This window comes from Rhipicephalus sanguineus, chromosome 7 (assembly GCF_013339695.2).
Source record: "Rhipicephalus sanguineus isolate Rsan-2018 chromosome 7, BIME_Rsan_1.4, whole genome shotgun sequence".
NCBI classification, from domain to species: Eukaryota; Metazoa; Arthropoda; class Arachnida; order Ixodida; family Ixodidae; genus Rhipicephalus; species Rhipicephalus sanguineus.
The window spans coordinates 163,739,493-163,760,965 of NC_051182.1; the positions used below are offsets into that span (position 1 = coordinate 163,739,493).

At 45.7% G+C, this 21,473-nt stretch overlaps 2 protein-coding genes across 2 annotated transcripts in view; one reads left to right on the forward strand and one right to left on the reverse strand.

The window, feature by feature from the left end:
- Positions 1-7,400: 7,400 nt before the first annotated feature.
- LOC119399230 (ATP-binding cassette sub-family C member 2) overlaps positions 7,401-21,473 on the reverse strand; it is an 85,309-nt gene continuing 71,236 nt past the window's right edge. The window contains exons 19-25 of the mRNA XM_049417584.1: positions 21,095-21,421; positions 20,805-20,906; positions 20,316-20,483; positions 18,250-18,408; positions 16,514-16,680; positions 13,623-13,817; positions 7,401-7,551 (exon numbers count right to left, since the gene is read on the reverse strand). Coding sequence (XP_049273541.1) covers positions 7,401-7,551; positions 13,623-13,817; positions 16,514-16,680; positions 18,250-18,408; positions 20,316-20,483; positions 20,805-20,906; positions 21,095-21,421 — 1,269 coding nt within the window. The remainder of the gene's footprint in view (positions 7,552-13,622; positions 13,818-16,513; positions 16,681-18,249; positions 18,409-20,315; positions 20,484-20,804; positions 20,907-21,094; positions 21,422-21,473) is intronic.
- LOC119400446 (uncharacterized) lies at positions 10,750-11,956 on the forward strand. Its single transcript, XM_037667486.2, has one exon. It carries the CDS (start codon positions 10,750-10,752, stop codon positions 11,926-11,928), a length of 1,179 nt encoding a protein of 392 aa, XP_037523414.1. The 3' UTR covers positions 11,929-11,956.

Here is a 21,473-nt window from a genome sequence, read left to right on the forward strand (position 1 = left end):
TGCGGGCATAACCAAGAAAATTTTGACCCGTCATAAAGAGCCAACGATCAATACAGAAGCAAACAAAGCGGACTAGCTTAACTTTGCAGTCGCCCACTTACGTAATCGCCGACTTGGCTACGGCTCATTTACTTGCAGGACTAGCTTGCCCTCTTTCACCCCTCCACCGCTGCAAAAAGTAGGAGGACCACGAACTACACCTTGTATGTATATTCGTAAACATTCATAATCTCATACTACACTCTCAGTGCGGTTTTCATAAAAATAATTTGACTGAACTTGGTCTTTCTCCTCAGAAAGACTTAATATTAGCGAACTCTTATATACAGTAAAAAATTGGCACTTGGCTTATTCTTAAGAAGCACTTCGCTTTGTCAACCATATAATTTGTTTAGAAAGTGAGAATTTAAGGTATTAGAAGAGTGACACGTTCTTCGTATACTTCTCCTATTTAGAACACCGAAATCGGACTGTAGTTTGCAGATAGAACGGTCAGTTTAAAAACAGGTTATATGTGGCGGGCCCCGGGGAAGCATTTTGGGATCTTTTCTGTTTAATGTTAGCCTTGTCGAGATTGCAAGCATTGATAACAAGGCTAAATTTATAGTTCATGTAGATGATACCAGATTATCTTTTGTGAGAAATTTAAATACAAACTTAGTAACAAGAGCTGATGAGACATCAATGGGTATGATTTGTTTAATGAAAATCACTTAAAGTTACCATACTGAAATTAGGGCGGTACTGTTTCGTCTTTAATTGACTTGAACAGTGCAAAATACAACTCAGACGGCAAGGAAACAAACATAGAAAGCGGAGACTCTCAACTAAGGGTTTATTGCATACAATATAAACAGGAACGTGCACACGTTCGCGGGGCGCTGAGACGTGTCTCCGCCTGGGAGACAGAAAACAGTGCCTCTTCCTCAAGAACCACTACGGCGTCCGCGGCTGTGTAGCATCTCAGGTCGCTCTGCCATGCGGCAATGCTTACGTCGGACGAACTGGAAGGTGCGCCGATAACGAGAGCACCAGTGAAAATGCGAGAAATATGACCGATTATCAAACGTGGCAGCACACTGTACGAAGCATCAGTGCAAGCTGCTGTTTCAAAATTTAAAAAAAATAATTACAGCGCAAACACACGGCACACTCACACACACATTCCTCACCCCCCCCCCCTCCCCGACATACAGGTGCTAAACACGTACAGCGCTGTACATTTTTGGTGCCTGTATGTGGGGGTGTGTGCGTGTGTGAATGTGCGTGTGTTTGCGCTCTAGTTATTTTGAAATGTTCTACCAACTAGCTCAAGAACTAGTTCTTTTAAAGCTACTGTTTAATGATAAGGTGATGATAGGTAGACGCAGCGACATGAAGAAAAGTCATTCTGCAGAACTACTACATTAACAAAAACGGTACAAACAGCATCAGCTAGCCGTCTACCTTCTTAAGCGATAAAGCGACCAAATTCCTAAAAGTCACACCAAACGGTAAAAAGTTTAGGGAACCTCTCTTTTTCTCTCTATTTCTGCTTGTTAAAGGGGTCATGAACCACTTTTCCAAGTAATGATCTAATGGCCTCAGTATCGGAGTGTACTGCCTCCCGAATCGATTGCCGCAAAAATTTCTCGAATCCGTCAAGAATCAGCGGAGTTACGGGGGTTTGGCGCACGCTCCCAGCGCTTTCTCTCTTTTCTCGTGCCGGCGAGCCCACTGGAAGCTAGACAGGGAGGGATGGCATGGGGGAAAGAAGTTACGCCAGCGCGCGTCATGAAACGCGATCGCTCTCCCGCTGTGATTCGCTTGCGTGAGTGCGGCTACCGTGTACTGAGTAGTGCGGCGCCGGCAAGTGGCGGCACCCCGCGGCAAGAAGCGCATCTGATCCGAACGCCGCTCTCGATTTACGTCGGCTATCGGCCAATAAGCATGCTATGTCTCTTGCGACGTACAGCGGACAGACGCCCCGCCCACCGACGAGAGTGAGAACCGGCCTCTGTTTGAAAAGAGGGTGCCTGGGGAAACGGCAACTTCGCGCTCCCCTTGTGGCCATTACGCGGCGCGCACGACTGTAATATTTGGCAGAGCAGTTCATAGCCGTGTCAGCTTTCCGCAGGATGTGTTTTTTCAATCAGCCCAAGGGGTGCTTCATGACCCCTTTAATCATTATTCTTTCGCGTGCGTGTACACGTTCGCGTCTACATGGTATATAAAGTCAGCGCTGTCCGTGCGTGCTTCTATGCCGTACGGGTTGTATTTTGCGTTGTACAAGCCAAATCAAGATGCCCGGCTGTGAGTTTAGATATTGTTTGGACCGCGTGGAAACACTGCTGAGATGGCGACAATTCGGCTAAATGACGTACAACTACAGATAGCATAATTTGAGTTTGGCCTGCATCTATCAACGTGCTTCTTAAAATGCACGCTTTTTACCAATATAAGACAGGTTGACCTCTTGTAGAATAAGTAACCACATATAAAATCAAGCGCTGCTGGAAAGGCAGGGTTTGGTGCAAATAAAACCAGTTGTTAGTCAGCAACTGTGAGCTCGTTGTGTATTTCTTCATAGGCGCTGCGCTTTCGAGAACTATGAACCAAGCTGCACAAATCAAAGTCGTAATGATTGAAAAGCACAGTATTGTTTAGGTTAGTCCCAATTGCATTTATGAAATTAGGAGCCGGGAATACCACATTGAACACGTTTATCATCGTAGCATCGCAAATGTTGCGAATGTGATGAGTAAAAAGAAGGTGCTACACATCTAATACCACAAATTCTCAATTTTAAAAAAGAAAAATTGTGATTAACAAGTTGACAGAAATAGTACTACATTAATAGTAATAACAACGCTCCAGATACACTATTTCAACTAGAAGCTAACAAGTAAAATATACGTAAAGCTGAATATGCGCAAGTAAAAAAGTGCCGCACTAATCACGGAAAACACAAGGTGCAGTAATTGCTACCTACATTAAACAACGCAATTATTAGAAAACAGCATTTAGGCATTAGCGAAATTTCACTGATTGATGAAAAGCGGCGCTCTTGGAAAGACCTGACGTAATTGCATTCATGCATAAAGTTGAGAGGGGTAATGTGTGAAAAGTGTTGCGTTACCGGTACATGTTCTATATATATATATATATATATATATATATATATATATATATATATATATATATATATATATATATATATATATATATATGCGGCCGACGGAGTGAGGACGCCTTGGCGTACCACCACTAGCGAAGAAGTTGGTACGCCACTGAGCGTATTGCCTGGTTTCCAAGGCATTATCACATATATCACTTGTGGCTCCTGGACAGATATTTCTTTTCTGCCGTTGTTCCTCTGTCTGAAAAGTACCTGTGCAAGACTTATCACCACGATCAGCCAGTTAAGAGCGATGGCTAACAATATAGCGAAAGGCATCCTCGCATTACAAAAGACCTGGTTACTTGAGGCAACCAACCGCGGTCTAAGTGACACTTGCACCACACATGTCTCTTGAAATAATGGCGCCGACAACTCTAAGCAACAAGGGGAACAGGCCGACTAGTTTGTCTTCGAAACATTCTAGAGTACGACAAAAGGACGAAAAACAGACATGCCACGTGTTATTTTTTTATCACGAAAGTGTTTTATGCCGGGGTCCACCAAGACTCTCATGACGTATTTCCGTCACGGAAACACGTCCGCAAAATGAACGCCATCAGATGGCAAAGAAAAACAACGATAAGTTGACCGGAGTCGAACCGATGGGCTGGCTGGCGTTTAGCCCACTGAGCTACCGCCAAACACCACGTAACGTAGGCTAAATTAACGTGCCTTTTTACTTTTGATATTTTCCCCTCACAGTGCTCTTGGATGCATGGATGGATGCTATGGGAGTCCCCTTTGTAAGGGGACGGTGACATGTGTGCCACCAGGCTAAAAAAAAAAAACTTTGTTGCCTCCGTAATTAGGTCCGGCAACGCGTCGTTGCTACGACCGTCCCATTCGGCGCGTTTCCAATAGGATTATCAACGCTTTAACACACCGCGAGGTGGCGGCTTTAGCCCAAGCCTCGCTCATAGCATCCATCCATATCGAAAAATAGCCCTCCGACGCTCGCCTGGCTGTCGCACCGCGCTCCCTGTTCGCTCTGTGAGAAGTAACGGCCATGGGCTAGAGGGAAGATACGACGCTCGTCGCGTTTCTCTTCGCGTTTCACGACGCTTTGGAGGAGCACATATCGAGTATCAGTGTTTACTATGTGCTTGTTGATGCCATCTTTGCGCGGGATTCTCCCCATATGCGGTGTCCAGGTATATTTTGACAACTTCAGCTACCGCAAAGATTAAATCATGATCATGGGCGATAGTCCTCGGTATGGTGATGTGCCACTAGGCGTCAACGTGCGTGCGTCCACATCAAGTGGTGCTATTCTGCCAAAAAAACAATAGACATTATACAAGCTCTCATACACCAACGCACTATAAGCAATCGACTACTTATGTGACATGTGTCACTTTCGTGTTATACCGATTCCTATGACGGAGGGATCAGCCATCTTTTCTTTTTGTATTTCTTACACTCTAAACAGGGGCTAAAATCTACCGGGCATTAACGTTGAAGTTGATAATGAAGATGACAATGATGATGACCTTCCTTGACAAGATGGCGCGGACCCACAATGGAGCGCGGGCAAAGAATCAGGTCCCGCACCTTTTATTACAGCAGAGCTGCTATGCCCGCCGTTTGTCCGGTTCGCAATGTAGCCATTATGTAACTGCGCAAAAAACGGACGGCAATGTCGCAACGTCGAAATGTCGCAATGTAGACAAGAAATTATCATCCACAAGTAGGCGCGGCCACGTCAGGCCAAGTTAAGCATAGCTGTGCCTGAATAATTCAAGTTAATCATAGCCAATCCTAATTAAGCCTAGTTGAGCATCGTAATATCTAATTAGCCAAGCAATTAGACCAGTTAGGTCAGACGCTAATTATTCCTAATTAATAAGCCAAGTTTAGAATCCGGTGTGCCCAGTAATGCCGAGCTCGTAAAGATGAGCCGTGCTAATATTAAGACAACCTCGTTAGTGCTGATTAGGCTAACTATGCCTAGGTTAACTTGGGATGCAAGCTAATCGAGACCAAGGCACGAATATGCAAATTAGACAAATTAAGCTAGACTAATTAAGACTACGTTGACTTGGGATGCAAGCTAATGGAGACCGAGCCTCTAATATACAAATTATGTCACTTAATCTAGATAACCTAAATAAGAGAACTAAGGTAATTAAGTTGCTTGGTGCTGTGATTGCCAAGCGATTCCCCAATCGAACCCGATCAATACCTAGCCAGTACTCGTGATTTACACTGTGATCACGTGAATGCTTCGTGCATCGGCGTGTGAATGCACGCGTGTGCCTAGTCAATCCAGGGCCAGCCGAAGGCCGACCAGCTCTGCTCTGCCCCAGCCTTGTGCGGCTCAGTGCAATGAATGGATGCATAGAAAAACTTTATTGATTGTCCAGCAGAGTAATGGCCCAGGCTCAAGTCGCCCATGTCGGGACGGCAAGGCCTTGCCTCTCCGCCGCTTCACGGGCCTGCTGGACAGCCCTGAGTTTGTCGGTGAGCTTGGAGCTGAGCTGCGCAGAGCGGCTTCCCACTTCGCCGAGAGAGCATCAGGATTAATACGTTTGGCTTTAGCCTCGCATTCCCAGAGCATATGCTTAAGCGTAGCTGTGTCTGTCTGGCAGACCTTACAGATGCTGGCGTTACAGATCTCAGGCAAGCTGCGGAACTTCTTTTTATTACCTTACAAATGTAACATTAAGATGGGAGTCTAAAACGCGCTCTTGGGCTAGTCGGTGCATGGTCTGACAAAAATTTGGAGGCACAAAGGAACGAAAAGAAATGACGGGACCAGTCCCGTTATTTCTTGTCCTCCTTCCTTCGTGCCTCAAAATTTTTGTAAGGTGGGAGGCAAATTTTAAGCGTGTAATGAAGAAATTACGAGGGCTGTGCAACTGAACAGACAGAAGAACGTCCAACGTTTACATAAAGATTTAAAATGGTGAATGCAGAGAATTTTTAGCAATAAGAATAACAAAATTAAGAAGAAAACATGAAAACTGCAACAAGTTCGTTTTCTTTTACGACATGCAAATGCCTCTGTTGGTTGGTGTCATTGATAAAATGCGAATAATAGTATTGTAATTAAACGTTTACGTTGTTGTGGCCCAGGATTGTTGATACAGAGAGCACTAGTAGATGCGTCAAGTGCAAGCGAACTGCAGTAGGGTACGCGAACATTTTGCTCAGTGGAGAATCGAGCACCAATGCCATATCCTAATACCTGAGAGGAATGTTTTCCTTTACTTTTATGATCTTTTTTTCCTGTTGCTTTGGCAATGCAGCAGTGCGTGCAATGCGTTACTGGCCGCAAGAAGTTCTTAACACAATTGCTTCGTCCTTCCTTAGTGGCACAAGGATCGATTTCGACTGCGTTAAATGTTTCTTATTCCCGATACTCCACGATAAATGAACTCTTCCTTACATCGCAGATACACGAAATTTCACGTACAGTTCTCAATTTAAAAAAATTAATTTAGTTTAGAACAACGTGCGCGCTACGTTGCGTGCTTGAGAAAATATCATGAGTATCTTGGTGCCTATAAGTAAGATTCGTTGAAAAATTAAGCCAGCTTCATGAAAATTTATTTTATTTATGGAAGACTAGCAGTCATTCTCGCAGTTAACTGAGCCCACCACGACATAAATCCGTCACGGGACCACAATTTGCAAATTTATGTCCCAACCTGGACATCGTGGATGGCACACATTTTTCATTTATAGAATGTTCACTGAATAAAGAGAGAACGAATCCGCGGTCACCCACCACCTGCTCAGCTAATGACCTCTAAGGTAAGGTTCGCACGTCGTGTCGGGGAGGTGTAATTCACCTCCAGGCATACATAAGCGTGCGCAGGGATCCCCGTTAGGGGGAGGGGGGCAATGTTTCATCGCAGTTCCGCCCCCCTCCTCACCTTATGGTCGAGTCCAAAGGACAACATGCTCCACAATGAATTAAAAAAATGGCAATGAAGCGAGGAAGCGCTTCTCACAATGGGCTGCCTTTGGTCCATAGCGTTCGGGAGCAAAGATGGAAAGTAAAGAGTTCACGTAATTTAACATCAGGGGCCTTCGACCTCCATTATCGTCAAAAAACCTGCGTGGCCATAACCCGGCCCTTTAAACAGTGATGGGACAACTCGAATGAGTAACAACATGGGGAGTCTTGGCGCCCCCCTCCTAAGTTGTAAGGGGGCGGCGCAGCGGCATCCCCTAACACTCTCCCCTGGCGCCCGCCTATGGCTCAGGTGACTCCTTGCCACCCAGTCTCAGTTACTCAAAGCCGGACAGAATAATCCCTGCTTTGCAACGCCGACGTGTCAATGCCTGCAGTTCGGGCCATTGCGCCGAAAATAGAGCTGGGATTCGCGGTGAGCTCTGCTGCAGTGCCGAATTCAGCGACGCACCCCTCGCTCATCACCAAGATCCTGCACAGAAACAAGACAAGAAGGATGAGCACGCATTGTGACCCTCCTGACCTTAAAGAGGTACTGACAAGAATTTTCGAAGACGACTTCACTCCGCCATACAAATCTCCCGTATACAAATACCACTCTGAGCAAGTGTGAAGCTTACTAAAGGCTGATAAGATATTTTATTTTGGTATTAAAGTCTATTTTCGCATTGCGCACCTACTGACATCGCCACTACCAGGACGTCAGGCTACAGTGTCAATTCTGGGGACTTCACGCACCAGTATGGCTAGGTGTGATGACGTCAGGCACCGAAACATTCAATATGACCGCTTGCGCATCACCAAAAACCTTCGAAATGGCCGCTTGTGCGTCACCAATGAAGCCAGGAACGGAGCGGACGTGGAAGCGTCACGATATCTTGCGCGAACACGTGACGAGAACCTCATACCGTGTTGTGACGTCAAGGTACAGTAGGAGCCGAAACTAGCCTTTGAGAACATACTGCAGCTTTTTCAAGATACGCATACGCTTACCAGCACGTTTTCTAGGCTGTTGAGGGCTAGGCCTTTCGTTAGACGAACAAAAACGACAAATGCAAATTTTCGTGTGAGTACTCTTAAAAAAAAACGCCAGGCCTGCGCTTAAACCGCAGCACAGTCACAGCGAAAGCTGGAAGAGCGGCGTTTCTAGAGCACGTTAAGCTCTCCTGGGGCTACAATACAAGTACACTAGAAAGGTACCCACTACGCCATAAATCACAATTTTTGTGAAGTTGGGAAGCACCTACTAAGCCATTATTCGTCATTCTGCGGAGAAGCGAGGCACCAGCTACAGGTCTGTAAGGCATTATGTGCACTTTGTTGACGCGACGACTGATGACAATCAAGAATTATGGCTCAGCCCTTTGTAATGGGTTGGAATCTTTAAACGGCCCATCAGTTATGTAATTTGCATTGGGTGACGCCCGGTCGCTATTTCCCTCTCCCGTCATGCTGTATAACAAACGTTTACGTGGGAGATAGACGGGGGGGGGGGGGGGGGGGGGTGAGCGAAGAACTTTACTGAGACCCCGAGGAAATGGATGATGCGCTTTGGGGTCCCTTGGCAACCAATACAAGTGCACTTGCGAGGAACCCACTACGCTATAAATCAGTGTAATTTTACTGAGACCCCGAGGAAGTGGATCATGCGCTTATGGGCTTCCTTGGCAACCAATACAAGTGCACTTGCGAGGAACCCACTACGCTATAAATCATTGTAATTTTTGAGAAGTAGGGCAGCAGGCACTGTGCCATTTTTCGTCATTCTACGGACAGCGTTGGTACCTGCTAAACGCATGTAAGGCTTTATGCGCACTTTATTGATGCTGTGCCTGATGACGATGAAGAATTATGGCAGAGTCCTTTGTAATGGGTTGGAAGCATTCAACAACCTACTCGTTGCGCAATTCGCATTGTGTGACGCCTGGTTACAGAATTCGCGTTGTGCGACGCTTGGTGCTTATTTTACTCTTCTACCACGCTATATTGCATATGGTAATGTGGTTCCTTCCCGACATGAAGCCTGTATAGGACCTTTTTGCAAAGCAGCTTCAAGCATGATCGTGTGTATGTCTCTATAAGCCTCTGGTCTCACGTTCACAACTATGCTGTAAAGCCTATATTTTTCACAGACCATTGTTTAGTAGCTGTTTCATGGGGTCCTCGAAAATTTCGTAAGGTTCCTCCAAACTGGGAATTATGGAAGCTAAACATACAGCTCTTGCAGGAAGAATGTTTTGTAAAAACAGTCAAACAATTACTCCATGAGGTAACACAATATCAGCAGCTGCCAATTTCTGCTCAATGGGAAATGTTCAAAGAAAAAGTTAAGTACGAAGCGATTGGTATCTCATGCGAGCTAGCCCAAAGGAAAAAGGCTGAAAAACATTACCTTTACGATTTACTTAATAAACTACATGCTTTTGAAAGCCAGGAGCCGGGATTGTACGGGGATGAAATAAATATAGTTCGAGCACAAATACAGAAACATGATACGGAATCATACAGAGGGGCAATGATTCGTTCACGTGTTATTCGTTTCACTGAAGATGAACCCACCAAAAGAGCTCTTGGGGATGAAAAGCGATACGCGCTTTCCAAACAGATATTGCAAATTGAATCATGCGGTACCATATGCACAGAGACACAGCAAATAAGAGCCGCATTTGAAGATCATTACAAGAACCTGTTCACTTCGTCTGAGTTTCTGGATGACTACGAAGAAAAAGCTGACCGTTTCATTACTCTAATGCCACATTTACAGGAGGATGATCGGCTCACCGTTGAGGGGCCTATAACTAAAGAGGAAATTAAGTTTGCAATCGGAACATTACAGAAAAACAAAACTCCAGGTCCAGATGGCCTTAGCGCGGAATTTTACCTCAAATTTCAAGACCTTCTCATTCCTTTTCTTGAGCCACTTTTTAAAGAAGCCTACGAACGTGGCGAACTTCCTCCTTCTTTCTATCAAGGACATACAACTTTGATCCCGAAAAGTACCGACAGTGAGGTATTAAAGAGAGTAACTGGATATCGGCCGATATCTTTATGTAACGTTGATTATAAGATATTTGCGAAAATACTCACGAACAGGTTGCAAACAGTGATTACTAAATGTGTAGGTGCCCACCAAACATGTGGCATTCGAGGCCGCTCTATACAAACGAATATTCATATAGCCCGGTCAGTCCTTGAGTGTATTGATGGTAGCATGAATCAGGTAGCTCTTCTTCAGATTGACCTTGCTAAGGCTTTTGATAAGGTACGGCACGATTTTTTGTTCCGACTGCTGAGACATCTCCAGTTAGGAGATGTATTGTACAATGGCATATCACTTTGTTATAAAAGGTGCACCACAAGATTAATTGTGAATCGCACACTTTCAGGTATCATAGAGGTAAATTCGTCAGTACGTCAGGGGTGTCCGCTCTCGCCTTTGCTTTTTGCAATATATTTGGAACCACTTTGTTTAAGTGTGCTGTTTAATTCTGACATTAAAGGATATACATATGAAGCTGAGGAGATTAAAATTCTAGCTTACGCAGATGACATTGCCTTCTTTTGCGTGGATAAACCGAGTGTCCAGGAAGCAGTAAACACTACTATGCGTTTTTGTGAAATTTCCGGAGCTAGTATAAATTTCGATAAAAGCAGAGGATTCTGGCTGGGCATGTGGGCTCTAACACCCTCGGTATTTGCAGATATTCATTGGGATGACACTCAGATCCGTTATCTAGGTGTGCCTCTTGATAACTACCGTAATAGTGGTCCTCATTGGACGTCCGCGTTAACCACTATCCGTCGCAAGGTGTCCACTTGGCAAGGACGCGACCTTTCCGTTTTCGCAAAAGCTAAAGCATGCAACATATTTCTTGCTTCAAAGCTTATCTACATTTTACAGGTATTGCACTGCTCTCGAGTACATATTCAGGCATTTCACAGAATATTTGCCTGCTTTATCTGGAGTTCATCATGGGAAGCCATGAGAAGGGACAACCTTTTTCTTCCGCTTGAGAAGGGTGGGCTTAGTCTTGTGCATTTGTTTGTGCGACAACTGGTGCTGCGATTTTTTTACCTTAAGGATGTCTGTCACCCGTTTCTTCTGGCTGTTATACGGAACCGTCTTTCTCACCATCTCCCTTTTCTCTTTGTCACAACAAGAATGGCGGAAGAATCGCAATTATGGGGTTTCTTGAAAGAGATTGTCGACACTGTCCAGTTTTTGAAAGCCAGATTCACGTTAGAGTACTTGTACAACGTGGACAGAAAGACGCTAACCGCCGCACTTGTAAACACCCTTTTCCCTGAACCTGTTTACCGACAGCAATATTTATCTCATTCTGGTCATGACGTATTCTGTCGTGTACGTAAAATGTGTATATCGCCAGCTGTGAAAACGTTTTTCTTTAAGCTGCACACATCTACTTTACCTGTAAAGACATGGCTTCATGAAAAAGGGATATACGTGCCCTGGTCTGTAAATTGCAGGCTATGCAACAAGCCTGAAACAATCGAGCATTGTTTTATTCATTGCCGTGATGCATTTCATTTCTGGGACATTCTTAAGAGAACCCTCAGAAAAGAATTTCCAATTACATCGCATGGTGTGAGGTTCCTGCCGTTCAAAAAGAGCATCAACAATAATGCACCATATGATTTAATCATGCTGCTAGGTCTATATTCGCTATGGAGAAGCCGCATGATTGACAGACATGCTGAGCCACCTCGCTCGACACGGTCTGTCTTTCGGGAAGAAGCAGCTAACGTGCGTAGTGTTGCTGAGACTTTTGACCCGGTTCCGGCGTGGCTTAGCCTTCTGGACGTTTGTGTCTGTTTACCGGACTTTTGAAGATTCCTTGGACTATGTGAAATTATGTGTGTTTTGTGCATATGTGCATGTGAATGTAATTCTAAAGCGATGAATTATGTTGTAATAGATAGCGACATTTGATGGCATTATTACCATGCATTAAAGAGAGAAAAAAAAAAAAACCGGCATGGCTCAGAGGTTGGATACTGGGCTCCCACGCAGAGGGCCCAGGTTCGAACCTCGTTCCATCCTGGAATTTTTTTCTTATTTCGTTTTTTTTTTCTTATTTCGAGCGATACTGGTTACGGACACCGGCGGCGGCGGCGGACAACTACGGCGCCAAAAACGACCGGTGAAATGATCTCATAACAGCTTTCGCTGTAAAAGAGGCAAGATGGCTGTCATGTGGCCCCACTTGCAAACGTTTAGCGCTGTTTTGAAAAGGGTGTAAAATATTGGTGGCGGAAATGGCTCCCTCGAACAGCTGCGCCGGCTTAGGTGCGTGCAAAACGGTCGCTGGACTTGCGCCTTTCATTTGGAGTAGAACGTTCTTTACTGCGAGAAAACCTTCGCTACAGATGCAATGCAGATTACCAACCTGTAGTTGTCGACGTGTTTCTTTGTACCATGTTGTTTATATATGTGTGTTTCTCCCAATAAGAGATAGATAGAGAGATGAAAAAAGGAAGGCCGGGAGGTTAACCAGATATTAGCATCTGGTTTGCTACCCAATAAACTTTCCGTTGCCAGTCTGCGCTAGTGCGTGTGCCTTCCTTGTCCCCGTTTTTCGCGCAGATTTCGTTGGGATGCATTACGAATTCGCTTAGCGCTCAGTTCTTCCAAAGAGTAGTACCCTGAAATGACTGCTTTCTGACTAAACGGATACACTGTTGAGGTGTTTATTAGACGGCAGTCGGCGACGATGCTCAATGGCGACAGTCAAGCAAGAACACGAGCTCAGAGCGCGAGCGGGAAGAGCCCAAGAGGACGACTGAGCTCGTTCACGTAAACGTTGTTCGGCTTGCAATTTACGAAGGGCAGGGCGGCCAAACACGTCGATGATGGCGGTCTTGAAAGCAGACCACGTGGGGAAATCGGTGGCGTGGTTGTTGTACCACAGGCCCGCCACACCCGCGAGGTAGAAAACCAAGTTGCTGAGTTTGCCTGCCTCGTCCCATTTATTGGGTACGCTCACACGCTCGTACATCGCAAGCCAGTCCTCAACGTCGGTCCCATCCGCGCCGGTGAAGATAGGGGGGTCGCGGATGCGGGGGACACCGGGGCAGGAGGTCGTTGTTGGAGGAGGCGTTTGCTGAGCAGCGTCTTGTGGCATGGTAGTTGGTAGGGTACGGGATCGTAGCTCCAGGGGCATCGAATGGGAGCACAGCACCTCCACCAATTTGTTGAGGTGTTTATTAGACGGCAGTCGGCGACGATGCTCAATGGCGACAGTCAAGCAAGAACACGAGCTCAGAGCGCGAGCGGGAAGAGCCCAAGAGGACGACCCACTAGAAGGCTATAGAGAGCGCAACCCCTTACTCAACTCAAAGGCTTCGCTACAACACTTCTACAGTCGAGCCCCTGAAAGAAGGAGAGAGAAACGAAACCAAGCACGGCTGCCTATTGTGCACCCATGGGAGGGGGGGGGGGGGGAGAAGGGAGGATGATTTCACGTTTAGCAATCATTGCAAAGAAAGTTCGAGCCCGTGTTCGTGTGCGGGGCACAGTCTCACCTATCGCAGTGCAGCACCGTGTTCAACCGGTGAGCGATTGTGAGCACGGTGCAGTGAGAGAAGCCCTCTTGCAGGGTTTCCTGCACCAGCCTGTCGGTGTCGCCATCCATGCGCGACGTGGCCTCGTCCAGCAGAAGAACGCGCGGCCGCCGAAGAAGAGCCCGTGCCAGGCACAACAACTGCCGTTGACCAGCGCTGCGTTGCACCATTCGATCAGTCGATTGATGAGACACTCAAGCATTGATTGATTGATTGATTGATTGACTGATTGATTGATTGATTGATTGATTGATTGATTGATTGATTGATTGATTGATTGATTGATTGATTGATTGATTGATTGATTGATTGATTGATTGATTGATTGATTGACGCATAAGTGCGAGAAGTCGCTCCCTGTAGCTTGCACTCACACGCGTTAGTTGTGACTGCTTCCCCTAAAATTCTTTCAAATGACACCAATTTTAGACAAAAAGTATACACAGACGGCTTATGGGTAAAAAAGTATTCTTGTATATTTCAAGGTCACGCTAAGAAATTTTTCGTGCCACCACGTCTCCTGCAGATCTACCAATTGATCGGCGGGCTGAGCGAGTAGCATCCATACAAAATAAATGACATCGCGCTGCTCGCAAAATATCGCCCGGTATCACTTCTTCGCAGATGCCAGTGGTGCCCTACTATCCAAGATTGAGCCAAGCAAACGTTTCTTCTCTCTCTCTCTCTTCCTGCTGCAAGCTACTCGAGCATATTGTTGCTGACTACGTACCGACATTCTTTCCTCATGGCTACAGGAAAGGCTTTTCTTCGCAACCACAGTAATTCATTGTTGCATGTGGTCTAGATAAATGTGGAAGAATTGACATACTTGTCTTGGATTTTCAGAACTTTTCCAATATTATTTCCCAACAAAAGTTAATACTAAAGTACAATGGCCTCCCTTCTTTCATAATAAACTGCATTTCTGCCTGCTTAGGACCGCGTCCAATCAGCTTCTATGATTGATCAATGCCCACGTCATTTGCCGGCTACTTTCGGAGTGCCATAAGGTGTGTACTAGTTCCCTTTTTGTCTTCTTTAATAACGATATATGCTATTGTAGAGCCATGTCCAATCCGTTTATGTGCTGGCGAGCGCATTCTGTATGGCATGACGGTGTTCGGTAAGAGGAAGAAGAGCTTTTGAATTTGACAATGGCCGTAAATAGGGCTAGTTGGTTGTTTTGCGCTTTTGTAGTGGCGGCACTGCACGCCCCGCAGTGAATGAAGAAAGGAATTTATTGGCCGCGGACGTTACGAGAAGAGCCTGTTACGCATGAGTCATCACTCTCTCTCGAAGCTCGCAGAGGAAGGGCGGGCTGTTTTAAAGGGACACTTAGGAGACAAACGATTTTTTTTTCTAATATTAGTAAATTACTCTTTCGCAATTCCAAAATCACCACGCTTGCCACGAGAAGACGCTTGGTAAGCGAGAAAACACGCAAAAGAAACTGCGGGTGGCGACGCCACGTCGAAATTCTCCAACCAAATGGCGTGGCGTCATAGATTTCAACGGCGTCTACTAGGACCTACTCAGTTCCTAATCGGTAAAAACTAAGTAAATTGTCCTCCGAGGGGGACATAGACTTAACATACCAAGTTTCAGGAAATTTCTATGAGCCATGTCGCCAAAATACAAAAAATACAATTTGAAATCCGTGACGTCACACACAGTAATTTCGGCGCGATATTTAAAAAAAGAAACCTTGACCTTCGTTTTCCCCTCTATTAATAAACCTATGATGGTCACACAAAAGACACTGGAGTTCTCAGGGTACAATTTATCAATCTAAAGTTTCTAAACGAATTCATTGTTTTACTTCAGTGTCCCTTAAACACCCCATAGATGACAAGATCGCCAACAAACGATCTACTCGGCGCGCTTGTCTGCTTACAATGCGCAGTCCTGGTGATGGACCCTTTAAAGGGACCGACAACCGCTCAGAGGACGAATTGAGATAACCCAACTAATAGAAAGATTGTCTATTGTATTGTCTAAAACGAACCCTATGTTTCTCAATAAACGCGGATTTATATTTTTATTTCTTCACTCAAAATTACTTTTGGCGAGGCGGCAAAAAAGGTGAACGTGCACATGTACCCATCACGTGACCTTTTACTGGTGTGCGCTATGAATTGTATTTATATTAGCGTTGAAATACAGCACATTTTTTATTACAATCTTTTCTAACGTAAAACGTGCGGATATGGGTTCGTTTGCACGGAGCAGAACAGTGGCGCCGCTTTCGCTTGACGTATGACCCGATGCTCATGAGCGGCAGCATAAACGTTGTTAGCTGAGGGCCTAGCGGCAACTGCCGACGTATTGGAAAAGTGCGAAGAGCTCCTCGCGGCCTCCGAGATTACCTCCGGCGACGCGTTGCGGGAACTAAACGCGGAGGCAACGAGCGCCTAGCTCACGAGACGGTAAAGAGATCTCACTGGACGACGAGCGTTCAGAAAACTTATTCTACCTGCTTTTTATCTTCCAAAACGGTCGAAAATGTGAATGTGAAGGTTGTTAACCATAGTTTCGCCCACTCCTGCGAAAGCAAAACAACCTTGAGCGCAATGCCAGGAGGGCTATCGGCGTCGCTATCGCTTCACAGCGTTGCTGGAGGACATCTACGTACAGTTCAGGGGCGTTTCAGATCTAAAACTACCGCTAATAAAATAACCACGGGCTTTTGGGACTAATTGCTGCAGCTACAAACACTGTGAAGGGTGAGCTTTGTATTGCGCCGTAAAAAACTGGGTCAAGAAAAATCAGTTGTCGGTCCGTTTAAGTAAGCGACATGATACGGGAAATCAGCTAGCATACCTCTGCGGAGATTCGCCCGTGTCGAGGCATACCTGAGGTTCTCAGCTCCGTCTTCTATCTCCAGTAAGAGTCCTAGCGGATGCTTGGACACGAAGTCGGCCATGTGCGCTTTCGTCAGCGCCTCCCAGATCTCGTCGTCCGAGTGACTCTGCGTCGCGTCCAGGTTGTCCCTCAGACTTCCTTTCATCAGGTACGGCTCCTACAGAGGAACATGAGCTTGAAACCTCTCAGCCGTGTCACCAACCTGACTACGCCCACTGTTGGGCGTACTTGTAAATTTCATGTGCCTACTACTTAACTCGCAGCCTCCGCCATCGCGCGCTAGCCTTCTTGGATTCCAGTCTGTTACTCTTATTGATCAAGGGTTATCTTGCATTCTCGCTGCATGCCCTGCCCAAGCCAACTTCTTCTTATTATTTCGACTAACCATATTAAACAAGTTATGTGCATTTTGTTTCTCTATATTTATTCGGATAACACGTGTGTGTGTGTGTGTGTGTGTGTGTGTGTGTGTGTGTGTGTGTGTGTGTGTGTGTGTGTGTGTGTGTGTGTGTGTGTGTGTGTGTGTGTGTGTGTGTGTGTGTGTGTGTGTGTGTGTGTGTGCGTGTGTTTCACAGTGGACTGTAAGATTCAGACTGTATTACGTTCTTGCATCATGCATCATTACGTTCTTGCATCATCTGGCCGAGTAAGGATGGCCGATACTGGAGATAATGGTACAATACAGCTGATGAAAGGATTGTCTGCCATCCACTTGTAGCACAAAGTTGAAAGCGAAATCCATGTGCATTTCTCTAAAAGAAAACTTCATCGTCGAACCAGGGACGAATGCCTTTTCCGGGAGGTCAATCTTCAATCGAACTAACCACGAGGCTAACAGATCGCAGAGCGAGAGTCTATTGATTAACAACGACAACTCGAAGCCCTGGGACACCAAATAGGCAAATAGAAAACGAGGGAGAAAAGGGAAGGGTAGGGAGGTTAACCAGATGAGAGTTTGCGGCTTGCTACGCTGCAATGAGGGAAAAGCGAGGATTAAAAGAAGATAAACAGAGATGCAAAAAGAAAGAAAGAAAGAAACGAGAATGCGTTCCATGTGAAAGCGCCAAACTCTGTGGAAACCTGCACGTTGGAATAACATAAGGTTAGGTTACGTACCTTACTCCACTTCAAGCTTATCTACAGTTTCTGACGATATTAGTGAGGCCAAGACACAAAAGGCGGTTACACAAGGGGCAACCGCTACTTTCAAGTGTTTATTCCACAACGTCGTTTTGAATTATATATAGTGCACGCACATGCGCATATTCGTTAAACATAAACAAGATATGAGTATGACAACAGACTGACTATCTGATATACGCGTCGATGTACCTAAATGCATTCGAGTGTAGAGTGACAGACGCTTCACTAACGCACCCTTCTTCCTCATCTGACATCATTTCAGTATCCTTCCAGTGATATACTTCTTTTGTGTCGTGTGTTCTCTTGCGCCTAATAATATTGTCATTACGCACCAACAAGGCACTAAATATGTTATTTCACAGTTTCTGATGCTATCGTGGAGATGGCTGGGTGCAATAATGTACGTACGTAATGTACTCCGTCGGCAAGTCCATAATCGCTATGCTGCAATACACGTTGCCGAAGTTGAGCACTTTTATGGAACTTATTGAAACAAATAAACGTAATTTTACTTTACGTAGATTTCAAAATGTGCGTCAGATCTGCATAATTTCCACCAACTTCTCTGAGATGGCGTACTCACCTGTGGGATAACTGTGATGACAGAGCGCAGTTCCCGAAGGGGAACCGAGGAGATGTCTATGCCGTCGATGACAATGCGTCCTTCCGAAGGCTTTAGCACTCGAAGAAGGGCCAGAATAAGTGATGACTTTCCCGCTCCGGTGCGCCCCACCACACCTACCTACAATTTTAAAAATGTCTATCAACGACTCTCACATTCAAGATAACGCGTTCACCTCATGTTGAGTATTGCTGGAAACGGGGGATGCAAGGCCACGGGAGGCTATCGGCCACATGCACACATGTTAAAGGGGCCGTGCGACATTTTACCAAGTCATTATCGAATGGCTTCATAGAACGTGTTTATTGCCTCAAGAACCAACTGCCGCAAAAAAAAAAAAATGAATCTGTCAAGTACGAGCGGAGTTACGAGGATTTGTCGCACGCTTTAAGCGCTCTCCCTCTTAGTGCCAGCGAGCGTGCTGAAAGCTACGCAAAGCGGGGGGAAGGGCGTGGATGGCAAGGGGGCAAGAAGCTACGCCTGTTCCTCAACACGCGTCGTGACTTTGAGCACTTTCTTTTATCTTCGACCGCCTGGCTTACTTTCAGCGTGATCGCGAGCGAGCGCGCGGGTACGTCGTGGCATCCGGCGGCGGCCGCGGTAACTATGCAGCTCACGATGCTCAAGTCGGCCAATCAGTCAGTAAACAGGATATTGCTTGAGCGCCTCGAATGCTTTACAGAAAGTGCCGAAAACCACTGTTATGAGAAATCGTACCTGACGTATGCAAACTCTTATATATAGTAAAAAAAAAGAAGAAATGAACAGCTAACGCAGATTTGTGAAGTCTAGCAAAACGCCTAAAGCGGACAAATCGGATATATGAGTTTACAGGTTACATGAAAGTGTTAGAGTGATCGCAAAAAGAAAAACTTTCCACAAGCCCCACCTAAAATTCATTGCATATATTAGAGTGATGTTCGTATATTAATTGTGTCTACTTTAGAGATATTGCTCTACAGATGCAGTTTATATAAGTGAAAGAGAAGCCTTTTCTATGATCCGTACTACACTCTGCAGCTTTCCGTAAAGCTGATTCCACAGTGTAGATATATGTGATATTTTTTTATTGGTGAGTCTTGCGAGTTTCTTTTCTGGAGATATTTTGTTCGTGATATATTTTATAAAATTCGACTATATAAGAACTACACTTCTTACACATTTTTATAGTTTTCTTTTAAACATGAAAAAGCTCGTCAAAATTATTCAAGTTAGGCTCAAAAGAGCGGCTTCTTCTTTGCAGGTGCTTATGTAGCGTCCTCCGAGGTAAAGCTTACACTTAAAGGGGTACTGACACAAAAATTTTGGCCCCGCGTTTTTTTTTTTTGCTGCAATGTGTTGCTGGGGGCCTGTTAGTCATAACACGGCACATCGTTTGCTGCAGCGCTCTACAGATAATTAATTACAGGCTTCTCATTACCGACCAGTGTCAGTTTCGGTTTCAAAAACGACAAGCCTATGGGTGCACCTATCACCACCTAGCGGGTGCAGCGCTCGATCACGTCACCACAAAGAAATGTGGCGCACTTCCGCGCGGTTCGCGAGCAGCCGCCGAGAAGGAGGCTGCTGGAGCGAACGCGGCAAAAAAAAAAAAAAAAACATGGCGGCTATGACGTCATCATAACTTGTTGCAGCGTGGTCACGTGAGGGAAGTAGGGGGTCCCCAAGTGTCCCCTTTGAATCTTCCAGTAGCGCGAGGATGTCGATCGCTCACGCAAACTTCAAAATTCATTTATGATAACTTCCAAGCTATATTCGCTGTTGGTATTTTGCAGATGATGTACGCATGTTCACCGGAATCGATCCCGCGAAATATTGTGCCAGTACCCCTTTAATATCGTACGGAAATAATGCATTCTTTGTACGTACATATAAACAATGCCCTTCCGACAAATACAGGTTGGCGTGAAAACAAGCTTAGCATATATTTACAAAGGCGTATAAAGCGTAGCCTCATGCAAATGTATTAGCATTGACTAATGTAATTACACGCGCGAGAAGAATATAGTAGACACAGAACGCCTTACCCTCTCACGAGCTTCTATAACAAAAGTAAGGCTCTTCAAAATGGGTGGACCCATGCCGGGATTGTAAGACGCGGTGAAATTGTCGAACACTATCCTTCCGCGGTCTGGCCACGAGGCCAGTGAGGTGCTTGTGACCTTCGGCTGCATGTCATCCGCATCGCAGCCGTCCTAAAATCGAGAACAAACAGAAATCAAAGTGAGTATAAATAACGCAGTTTTTAAGGGGACAGTTAATGACTCTATAATTCCACTTCACATGGATACCGACAGCGCAAAGCAAAAACGATTGCGCAAAATTCGAGAGATGAAATTTTGGCAATATTATCAAAAGCCCGCCCTGTTGGTGACAGATCATTTCAACGTATTCCTCTAATACGTTGCCACCGCTGTCAGTGTTGAAGTACTTGGGCGATGCTGGCACTGCATTAGGTTATTCACTTCCGACACGCGCTGCTTAAAATAAACCACACGTGCGAAAATATTTCTTACCTCGGGTTGTAGCCTGGTGTACTCCACTGAGCGCTCGAAAGCGATAGAAGACATCAAGCAAAAGAAAATGGACGCATTGATGGCCGACAGTAGCATTGGAATCTATTGATGTAACGAAAAAAATATATATATATATATAAGCGGTCTTACATTCGTCATTTACAAAATGCACGTACATACGAACTATATATCGTTGAACATACGCTAACAAACGAAATAGCAAGTACTACTTGCGCCACCTCCACCGCACAGTCGACAGCCCCTGCAGAGAGAAACCACGAGAAGCTCACCGACATCGCTGAGCTGAGCGACAGGCCAATTCCACTCGGTGAGAGAGGCGTGGTCGACAAGAGCATGACCAGCACCAGGGTGAGGACGGCACAGAGGCCAGCAAATCCTCCGGCAACGCGCGTGAAGCGCACGGACCCTGCCAAGGCCCAGAAATATGTGATGGCACCGTCCAGGAGGCGGTAGAAGCGCCGGCACACGAGCCTCACAGCGCCGTAGCAGCGCACGCTACTCATCGAGTCTCGGGTCTCGGTCAGGTGCTGCAGCATGCGAGACACGCAGGCTGTGTCCAGGGAGCGAAGTACGTTGGCAGCCCGCACACTCACTGTCTGCGTGAAGGCAAGTATCCGTCAGGTTGGATGTCATTTCCACTTCGAAATA